The sequence below is a fragment of the Carassius gibelio genome, chromosome B6, assembly GCF_023724105.1.
Source record: "Carassius gibelio isolate Cgi1373 ecotype wild population from Czech Republic chromosome B6, carGib1.2-hapl.c, whole genome shotgun sequence".
NCBI lineage: Eukaryota > Metazoa > Chordata > Actinopteri > Cypriniformes > Cyprinidae > Carassius > Carassius gibelio.
Genome location: NC_068401.1, coordinates 25,489,354 through 25,500,494, shown reverse-complemented (window position 1 = coordinate 25,500,494; position 11,141 = coordinate 25,489,354). Strand labels below are relative to the sequence as shown.

The 11,141-nt window shown below is 35.3% G+C and overlaps 2 protein-coding genes across 4 annotated transcripts; one reads left to right on the top strand and one right to left on the bottom strand.

Moving 5' to 3' along the window:
* Positions 1-2,796: 2,796 nt before the first annotated feature.
* zgc:113227 (uncharacterized protein LOC541506 homolog) lies at positions 2,797-5,939 on the top strand. Of its 3 annotated transcripts, XM_052559756.1 has the most exons (3): positions 2,797-2,885; positions 3,118-3,162; positions 4,335-5,939. In XM_052559756.1, exons 1-3 carry the CDS (start codon positions 2,853-2,855, stop codon positions 5,439-5,441), a joined length of 1,185 nt encoding a protein of 394 aa, XP_052415716.1. In that variant the 5' UTR covers positions 2,797-2,852; the 3' UTR covers positions 5,442-5,939. The 3 variants fall into 3 exon arrangements, with proteins under 3 accessions (XP_052415716.1, XP_052415717.1, XP_052415715.1); XM_052559757.1 differs by lacking the exons at positions 2,797-2,885; positions 3,118-3,162 and adding an exon at positions 3,363-3,425; XM_052559755.1 differs by lacking the exons at positions 2,797-2,885; positions 3,118-3,162 and adding an exon at positions 3,369-3,536 and having other exon boundaries at positions 4,335-5,543.
* On the bottom strand, positions 5,542-8,700 carry si:dkey-261j15.2 (uncharacterized protein LOC794828 homolog). Its single transcript, XM_052559759.1, has 5 exons — positions 8,187-8,700; positions 7,328-7,720; positions 6,578-7,154; positions 6,311-6,480; positions 5,542-5,893 (listed from the first exon to the last, which is right to left on the bottom strand). Exons 1-3 carry the CDS (start codon positions 8,581-8,583, stop codon positions 6,877-6,879), a joined length of 1,068 nt encoding a protein of 355 aa, XP_052415719.1. The 5' UTR covers positions 8,584-8,700; the 3' UTR covers positions 5,542-5,893; positions 6,311-6,480; positions 6,578-6,876.
* Positions 8,701-11,141: the final 2,441 nt, after the last annotated feature.

Genomic DNA, 11,141 nt, shown 5'->3' with positions numbered 1-11,141 from the left:
CTGGGAATAGTAGTGACCTTCATTAATCTTACGCAAATTCCCTCAGCTCTACACCCTGATGCATAATTATTGCATTAATAACAGAGGCTGCACTGTATTAATCCACTTGAGGAAATTCATACTATTGGCCTTTAATAAGAAAAAAACTAAAAGTTATAACCTGCTGCACTGAGAAACAATTGCTTTGTTGAAACAAGAATGTTACTCTTTTCCATAATTTGAAAATGGGACCAGGCCTATAGCTCCAAAATGACAAAAACAAATCGGAAAATTATCGGACTAATTCACTATATTCCAAATACATCATACGATAGCTTTGTGTGATGAGTAAGCTGAAATGTTATACATTGATAATATTCTCTTCCACTGCAGCTTTTGAATGAAATATTGGATCATTCAGTGAAATAATAAAAAATACATTTTCATTAAAAATAAACTCTCATAAAAAGTTACAGAATTGTTTTAGAAGAGTTGGAATATAGCATGTCATATAAAGTACTTTTTTTTAATATACTTAATTGGTGCTTTTTATTTATTTATTTTTATTATTTTTTTTGTCATCTTGGAGCTAAACAACCTAATGCTGTATTCCATTTGTACTCAAAAATCTAAAATTCCCAGTTCCCAGTATAGGAACTGTTAACTGGAATGCCCTCTCAAGCCGGAGTTTCAACTTAGAATCTCAGAGGTATCGCAAAAACTCCAACTTCACTGTGTCTCGATAAACTTAGTGGTGCATGTATAGTACTAGCCAACCTTTATTTGTTTATGTGATGCTATAGCATTATGTGTGCAAAATACTGCTTTTTATGTGTTTTTAATCAACTGGTATTGATAACAATGGACATGTCCATTGGTTTTACATTCCTCCCTTTGACATTCAACTTATGAGGTAAATGTAATGCATCACAAGTCCCCATTAACTTTCATTATATGAGGACTGGATAGTTTATTCTTCAAACATTCTCCTTGAGTGTTTTACAGAAGAAGAAATGTCTTATGGGTTTGGAACAACATATTGGTGAGTAAACGATTAATATTTGGGTGGACAAAATCCTTACTAGATCACATATACTAGACAGCTGCCATTTTTTCTTTCATTTTCAATAACTCTCCAAGTCCAAAAGTGTGATAGATGAGAACAGCAGAGGAAAGGGTGAAAGGTTTGTTCTCTCGCAGTGACTCTGCCTCTTTGGCCTGACTTCACACAAACAGATCACCAACTATGAAAAGGACCAGAATCTAGAAGAGGGGATCAGTTTTCTCTGAGTCTAACCACTTACCCAGCAGAGCTCTCTCACTCACACACACACACACACAGACAATTCTTCTCAGGGTTGTCAAAGTAACCTGATCCTAAGGCCTCCTGACATGCAGCAGTCCAGTCTGTGCTCTCTCTGCCCATACACTCTGGCTGTAAAACAAAGGAATTGCTTCCACATGTTTCTAAACGCTGCAGAGTCTAAGGGTACAAATCTTCAGAATGGGACCCTCCTCTGCCAGGACACTTGCTCGCTTTCTCCCTCTCAATACACACACGTGCATGCATGTCAAAACTGCCATCTAGTGTTGTCTTGCACACAAAAAAAGCCTTTTTTATTACAGTTTATGGTTAATTAATTAATTTACATTAAGACATGTATCATTAGCTCAAAATACCTACATAAGAGTATATATGTATGTGTGTATATATATATATATATATATATATATATATATATATATATATATATATATATATATATATAGTACCTATATAATACCTAATAAGTTGTATCAGTTTAGAAATACCAGTTAAAGTGAGCAATAAACATTTAATTGAATATATTGTGTAAGACGTGTATAAAAGGATGCTAATTGACTTAAAGTAAATTTAATTTCTAATCAGACCAACATACTTATATACTATATTAATATGCCACATGCAAAATGAACTACAATCTTAAAAAGTTACTTTAATAGGACCCACAACCATGGTAAAAATATTTAAGGCAAATCTTAAAACTAAACAACGCCCCAATTATAACAAACATTGATCACCATAATAGGGACTTAAAATGAACATGATAAAAAAGTGGTGAATTAAAATAAACGTAATATAAAATTACACTGATCATACTTCAATTATTTTTTTTTATAAATTAACCAATAACCCCATATCAAATGACAACAACAATTTAACCCCAAATTTTGCTAAATGAAGTGACAGAAAATCCCGGTGTGAAATATTGTTTGACAGAAGATGTTGTAAGATGTATGTTATACTCAAAACTATGATCTTACATCAAGAGACCTAGTCCTGTTTTGTCAAACAACACTAATAAATAAAATGGGGAATAGGTGATAATTCAGAATAAAGCCAAATACAGACACATTTCAGTGTTATGCTTTATTATTATGCTTGCTTAATTGCCACCAATTTTTTTATATTAAAAGCAATGCTGTATCCTATCAGAACTGCAATTAATAGAAAAATTATGTCAACTGACATGCTTTAAAAACATGTTATAAGTCTATTAATTTGATATAGTGAAGCTGCTTAATTGTTTACATAATATGCATAGTCAGCTTTCTTTGTGTTATAGTTTGTATTTTTTCTTTCAAAAGCAAAATTTTGTCCTTTCTTCAGGCCAGTCTTGACATACTGGTTGTTCATTAACCTAATTACTTAAAACTATCATAATAACCAGGAGGACTCCTTATACTGGGCAGCAGACAAAGTCTAATTTGCATATAGAGACTTAATGAGTGCATGGCAGCAGGTGCAGGAGGATGATAATTATCAGTAATGATAGTCACCTGTGACCATCCTCACCTTTTCTCAAGGTTCATGTCGTTATAACAAACTTAACATGAACATCACGGACTGCATAACTGCAGAAAAAGTAAGTGAAACAAAAATGAAAGAACAAAGAGCTTTGTATATATATATATATAAAGCATACAAAGTTATTCCTGACTAATAGAATAATAATAAAATATTGCGTAATCATTGCTGACTGACAGAAAATGAGAATGAAAACGAGAAATACTTTGTATGTTTTAAGAAAAAGTAAATTTTTTGACCAATCAAGTTATAAGCCCTGCATGACATCTAAGTTATTTTCTTTTCTTTAGATGAGATATAGAGTGTTGCTGTCCTCTACTGGTGATTTTCACAAGGTGCTGTAGAGCTACAAAACACAATAAAATATATATAATATAATACTGATAAAATGTTTTCCCCATTTATTGCAGTGCTGGTTTATAGTGAATGTGATTTTCCCGAGTAATTCTCACTTATCATCAACAAATTAGAGGGTTAGATTTTATACAAAGAGGTATCAGCCTTTGTTATGATTTCAGAGAGTCCAGCCACGTGATCTGTCACGTTACAACAGAACCGCCCACAAACAAAAATGGCGCACAACACGCGTTGTTTACAGGTCTGTCTTCTAGTTTTGAGAACATATTTTAACATCCAGAGTAATTTAATTCAATGTCTCCATGCCATCCAAAGTAAATGTCATAGACAACGTCTACGCTCAAGACGACAGGTCAGTTATTATTGTTTTTTTATGCAATAAAGATGTGCAGGTTTCCCGCGCGTGCTGGGAAACCAACAAAATTTTACAAAGTAAGTTACTGACAATGGAGGAATTACATCGGTGTCCTTTAAAATAATTAGCTATGTTATAGTTCAATTGTACAAAGCACGATCCAGTCTAGACAGATCGTCATACAGCCAAACAATGCAAGCAAACACCTGGAGGCGGGATGTTTTCAAACAAATTCTATTTCTGTAAAATAATAATTTGAATTGTTATAATAAAACTAATTAAATGCAATCAACTGTCCATTTTATCCGAGGCATCATATTTTTTGGGTTATGTGTTGGCCTGGCGCAAATTCACTGCAAACAAACAAAAAAAATAAAGAAAGGAAAGTTAGCAAGCAAGCTTTCGTGTTATCGACTTTACTTTTTTTTTTTTTTTCTACTTGGCTTTTTAGTTGAGCACACAGTTGAGTTTGATCAGTATGCTTTCGCATTCTCTTTGCATGTAAATATAAGAAATGCAAACTTGCTTTCAGTTTTAAACAAAGTAGGAAGACAAAACTATTTATCCATGTACTATTTTTAGTTCTGTCATGAATTACATTTTGTTCATGAATTTAAGTGTACCTTACAATTTTGGTATGTTCCCTGTCTTGCAATGTAACTGTGCAATAAAATAAAATGTCCTAGAACATTATGGGAGCATTGACATGGCTGAAATATATGTTATAAGCATTATTTGTATTGTCATAACAGAAAGCTGGCATATAATATCAGTTCACCTTCATTTTGTTCACAGATAGCCTTGATGATCATGAGAAGACGAACTTCTGCTGTGTGGTCCTATCCTCGAGAGCACAAGTGGTGGGATACCATTGTACCTGAATTCACTCCAGAACAGTTCATCCAGAATTTTCGGGTCTCACGGGAGTCTTTTGAGTACATGTGTTATCGTCTCAAGCATGTGCTTGAACGAAAGAACACCAATTTCCGCTTGTGTTTACCTGTAAAAAAACGAATTGCCATTGCCCTTTGGAAGCTTGCTACTGGCAATGAGTACAGAAGTGTCAGTCAGCTTTTCGGGGTTGGCGTGAGCACTGTATTCAACTGTGTGCAGGACTTCTGCAATGCTGTAATTAAAGTTCTTCTGCCTGTACACATTAAATTCCCAGATTCAAAAAGGTTGAAAGAGATGGCAGATGTTTTTGAAAACCGCTGGAATCTTCCTCAATGTGTGGGTGCAATAGATGGAAGCCACATTCCTATTATAGCACCTGAAAAATACCCTCGTGACTATTTTAACCGGAAAGGGTGGCATTCAATAGTAATGCAAGCGGTAGTGGATGGCAACGGGCTTTTCTGGGATTTGTGTGTTGGCCATCCTGGGAGCGTCCATGATGCAAGGGTCTTAAGAGAGTCTTATTTGTGGAAAATGTTGAATGATGGACACCCCTTAAAACAAAGCAAAGCACACATCTCTGGTTGTGATGTTGGATACTACCTGATTGGAGACTCAGCCTATCCCTTGCAAAACTGGCTGATGAAACCATTTCCAGACACGGGCGGATTAACCCCACAGCAGCAAAGGTTCAATATCAGGTTGAGCAGTGCAAGGTCCGTTGTGGACTCAAGTTTTGGAAGGCTAAAGGCAAGATGGAAGTGTCTCTTAAAAAGGAATGACTGTAAACTGGAGCTGATAAAGAAGATGGTTTTGACCTGCTGTGTGCTGCACAATATCTGTGAGGAACGTGACCCCTTCAGCGAAGACATTTCAGCCGTCCATATGTACACACAGCCTCCCGTTCAGGCATTAATAGATCACGAACCAGAAGGGACAGATGTACAAACGGCATTATTAGACTACTTTAACAGACAGGACGGTGAAATTATTCAAGTAGTATTGTAATTATTACTTTTTTTTTTCTCAGATTCTTAATTGCTGATGGTGTTTAATTGAGCTGTATATTGGCTTGTTATAAAAATAAATAAAAAGGAAAAAAGGAAAATAGATTTGACAAATGTAAAGTTTTATTCTGTAAAGTACAAAGACATATACAGAAGCAAACTTGAGACACGTGTATGAAGCGACAACTCAAGAGTAAACAATGAAGAAATGTTAAAACATTTTGGTAACAGGATTTGTAACCAATTTTAATTCTGCAATGTAAATACCATCATCCCACATGCTGTATGTTATTTCTGTTTTATGTAGAAAAGGGAATGTAGTCTCTGAGGAAAAGTAGAAACCATAGAATGCATGATAATGCCATGTTCTTTGGAGCAAACTTTAATATTGGGATTTAACACAGCCTTTATTCCAAGAAATCTGACGGTGATGGTTCAGTCAGGCTCTTGAACCTGTAGAACAGATGAAATGCACACAAAAAAAGAAAAAAAAAAAGGGGGTTAATGTAAATACATCAGTATACTGGGTGATAAAAAGATTCCGATCATGCAAACTGCTTACAAGGGTTCTTAGAATTTACAACAAATATTGTTCTCAACCTTTTCACTTCAGTCACAGTAAATGTATACATCAACATGCTACATATCACGGAGTAATGTTGCCCACTAAACTAGTTATTCATATAGCTTTACTGATGATATACATAGACCCATACAATAACATTACAGTTACTAATTTCAACAAAATATAGCTAGCAAAATGGCAAATAATCCCTTCAGCCTCAAATACAGTTTTGAATACAATGCAATTCTGGAAAAGCGTTACTTTCTCATGCCAGCTTGTGGCCTAAAACACCAGGATGGACTTACTTTTCATTGTCTTCTTGACTGACATCAAGTATGTTTGGGAAATCTGTTGGGTCCTTTACGGTGCGTGATGAACTCTCGCTGACATCAGTGTCGATGGGGATCTCTTCCATCTGTGGCCTTTTTAATCCAAATCATGAAGGGAGTTTGAGTTTGTGTCGTAATGGTTTCACCTGAATCAATGAAATTTCAACACGCAAATTAAAATCAAATGCAAGAAACCAGTTTATTCATGGTTATTGTGATTTAGCTAGAGGACTATAACTTTACCTTTACTCCTGCCAAACACATCTGGGTTTGCTTCACTAGCTCTTCATGGTCTCTATATGACAGGTGGGTGGGGTTTATGAGTTGATGTTGTAAAGCATAAAAAGTAATTTCACAGGTAGAACAAGTTATATTTTGAAGACAGATTAACAAAAAAAAATCTGTAATAAAATGCACAAAACAATAATCCCAAATAAAACCTGGAATGTATATTAATAAAGTATTCAATTTCAGTTTCACTTCGATTTTGAAATGTAAAAAGTGTGCAAATGATAATTAAGCGTGCAAAAGGAATCCTGTGCTTATGGCTTATTTCCCTGCTGTTCCTCCATTAGTGCCACCATGCGTCCTAATAGTCCCAGCATAGAATTCGTAGCTTCATCCATTTTATTAAGAATGGCAGTGTTAAGTTCTTTGGCGTGTGCCATAAACCGTTCATCAGCAGTTTTCAAGTATTCCAGCAGCTCCTGGTTTGAATCTCTTTTCTTTATTCTGGTTGTTCCCAGAGGCTTTATTGGTTGGGGATGAGAGGAGCTGAAAGATGATTCGGCTTGGTCCAGCACCTCCTCAGGTGAAGAGTCTGTGTCAGGATTATAAAAGCAACACATTACCTGAAGATCTAAATGTAGCAAATACTGAATTTACATAATAATCTTGTCAAACATACGAGGATAGCGAAATTAGCAATTTTAGCCATTTGATAAGTGAGTAGAAAAGAGAACGACAAAGAAAGACGATAATAAATAAACTTACTGAGATCAGCTGTAGAAGACAGCGATTCTGTATTCGTCTCAAGCATGGCTGTTGCTGAATTTAATGCTTCAGTAAATTGGCTCGATGGTAAGTGTTCTAAGGCAGCGTCCATAACATCAAAGTTGATGTTTTTTTCACTCCAATGGCTGCCACTTTTCTCCTTATTGTCCCTAAACTCCTTCTTAAGTTTTTTCATTTTGTTAATGATCTGGTCGGCTGTACGAGTAAACCCAACATTTACCATCTCTTGGCATATGTCATCATACACTCTTTTCTTTCTTTTTGTGCTCCCCAGTTTCTCCTGGATCTCTGTGGAAGACCATATCGCAAGCAGTGCGCTGGTTTCTTCTGAAGTCCACAGCTGTGCAGTTTTGGTCTCGGATATTTTGCCACCTACAAACAAAAGACTCATTAGACAAAGTTGCCACACTTCACTGCATAAAATAAAGTAACCTCAGATCTATTTTTGTTCTACTTTAACTGTGACAAGGTTTAGGGACACTTTTCTCATTATGTTTTTGTCTTAAATAGTTTGACTAACTACATGTTAAGTGTTTAAGGTGATCAGACTTTTTCTTTTTATTCAAATTATTTGAACTTTTTGTATAAACTTCGAATGTTTATACAAAATGTCGAAGCATTTTACGCAATCAGTCACTGTATATTATTCTAATTATTATTCAACATTTCTGCATTTTTGCTGTAATTCCTTTACTTGAGATTTTATTTTGGAGGTAACCTACAATAAAAACATAGATTACGTTTACTTAATTGTGCAACATCAGTGGCTAGACCAGGAAGTTAATTATTACACAGCATAACACTGTACACATACACAACAATGATAACTTAACGTTACCTAGCTCGTCTACAGAAAACACGGTGTGGTCCGCGTTTTTCTCGAGCGTGGCTGTCGCTGGATTCAAGGCCGCAGTCAGTTGACTGTCTGCTCGGTGTTCAAGCACAGACTCCATAAGGCCATGGTCGAATGTTTTTTGAATCTGTCCATTGTCACCTTTACCTGGTTGCCTTTTCAGGTCCCTGTACTCCTTCCTTAGCTTTTTTAACTTGTTAATGATTTGTTCAGTCGAGCGACTGAAGCCGCCGTTCAGCATTTCCTGGCTTATCTCGTCGTAAACTATTTTCTTCCTTGTCGTGCTCTCTAGTTTTTTCTGGATCTCTGTGGAAGACCATATCGCGAGAAGCACACTGGTTTCCTCTGAAGACCAGTGCTGTGTATTTTTGTTTTCGGACATTTTGTAGTTTACCGTTAAAAAGCACGGTCTCTGCACACTGTAGAGGGTAGTTTGAAAACGTTTCTTGGTGACGTCACATTTCCCGCCCCCTCGCCATTACTGGTCTGTCTATGGTTCCTAGCACAAGAAGGACGGTTAGAGCTCCTCCAAGCTGCTCTTAAATGCGCTACAATAGTACAGTACGTGCATTGTGAATTCCAGGCATTCTAAGTGATAGACGGCAAAAAATGCTTATGTATGCTTTTTATATTTATGTAATTTATTATAGATAACTTAATCTATACCATACAAAGAGTAATTTACCGTTTTTCTATATATTTCAGCATTATAACACAAATATAATTTTATACAAGTTCAGTAAAGCAATGAGTAACTTACATTTTAGAGGTATAAGTTATATTATTAGGTATATTGCTTGTTTTTGCTCCGTTTTGCCAACGAAAATAGTTCCAAAACAAAGTTCGCACACTTTTTTCCATCTCTTGATTAAATGACTGTGTTTACTTATGAATCAGCTTTTTGAACGAATCGGTTGATTAAAAATTCAGTAATTCACTGATTAACACAGTCAAAGGCTTTGTTTTGTGTATTTGAAATATAAGTTTTCAACGTTTTATGTTAAAAACTAAACATTAGGCCAATTATGCATCTGTAACTGCAGTTTTAATGCATACATGTCAATTCTGTGATAAATTAAACTGTAGGTTAATTGCCATTTCAGATGCAGATTCCAGAAATGATTTCTTATGTTGGAATGAAAGACACTAAGAGCCGGATGAAGTGCTTCTTAACTAAACATAATAAATTGGATGAAAGAGTTAAAACTGAAAACAATCTTGCTACTCAAGCTGTGTGTGTATATTTGTTTATATAGATTTATTTGCTTCTTTTCCATGCATTACATGTATTTTTACTTTCAATACTTAAGTATGTTTAAGATTTAAAAAATACCTTTATACTTAAGTACAATAAATATCACATACTTTAAGACTTTTACTCGTAGAATATTTCAAATGGCAACTTCCACTTCTATCAAAGTAATTTTCTGGTAAGATATCTGTACTTTTACTTGAGTATGGCTTTCAGGTACTTTATACACTAATGCCTGGCTCTTTGTGAAGGTTACAGCGTCAAGTAGGCCTAAGTATAGTGAAAAGTGTGTTGTGAGTGAGTCATTTAATTGTTTACTCAACTGATTCGTTAACAACGTCAAGACTGAATTAACTTTACATTTCATATAATTGCCATTTTGTTGTGCCATTGTGTCATATATTTACATCTAATCCACCTCTGTTTTTTCCTTAGGTTTATTTGAGACACCAATGCCATAGTTTAGATGGATGCAGTCAAAAATTATTTCAAGTTGGGGAATTCCAAGTTCATGTACCACCAAACTATGTAAGAAAAGACAATTGCATTGAAAATGTTATTTGCTTCTGATGTAAATAACGAGTCATATTTGAATGTCAGCCAATTAAAATGTCTTGTGAGATATGACTTTTTAGGAAACCATTCGGGAGCCAAAGTTGTTGATACAGATGCTCGCCATTAGGTGGCAGTATTTACTTGTCTATATGTGATCTAAAACTTTGGACGTCATATAACAAAGATAAATGGTATACCCTTACATCTAAGCCAGCACATAATATCTCAGCTAGTTGGATACGACAGTGAAATTCTAGAAGACTTTTAAAACCTGAGGCATGACGTGTATTTATAGCACAACAGCTTTCATCCATTTCACGTAGAGCACAAACTTGAGAGAAGACTACACTTGAAGCAACTTCAACTTGTTGTTGCCGACATGAGAGGACAAAGATGTAAAAAGTGTGGTAACACAATCTTATAGCAAAGTAAATCTCTTTGAACTTTTGTGACCAGTTCTGGTCATTTGTAATGAGCAATTGTGTTTTGTGTTAACGAGTGAACCCTTTAGATAGTTGAATTTGTAGCACTCTTAAAAAGAATCACAATCATATAGATTATTTTATTGACTCTAGAGAGGATGCCTCTTTTGTTCATATAAAGTAACTTAGACCTTGATCAGATAAATGTGTTCTACATGTTTTACATATTTTGAGAATAGAATGGTGTTGAAAATATTGTTTCAGATGTAAGATCTAATGACTGGCTGCATATTTCATATCATATTGCACCATTCAACAATCTATGTGTGTACAACTACTGACAAAGTTATAGCAGATATACAGTAGATAAGCCTCTGAGTTACTGGATTGTTCTAATCATCTTATTTCTTATTCCATCTGCTTTTTAAATACTGAATGATAGATGTCTTTTAGGTGTGAAGCCTTGGCTCCTTCTCATTTTGGCTGCGACTCCAGACTATAAGCAGGAGCCCAAATAACACAGCACTGAAATGAAAATCAATGCAGGAGGAAACACTGCGACTGCCAGAGGGAGGTAAGCAAGGTCACAGGCCAGTATCATTTTTTAGACACAGAATCACAATATTTTCCAAGAGGGTCACATTTAATTAAGAGACGCAGAAAATAATTGGTTTCATAATGAATTTGCTCTACATACAGTGGTAGGGGCCA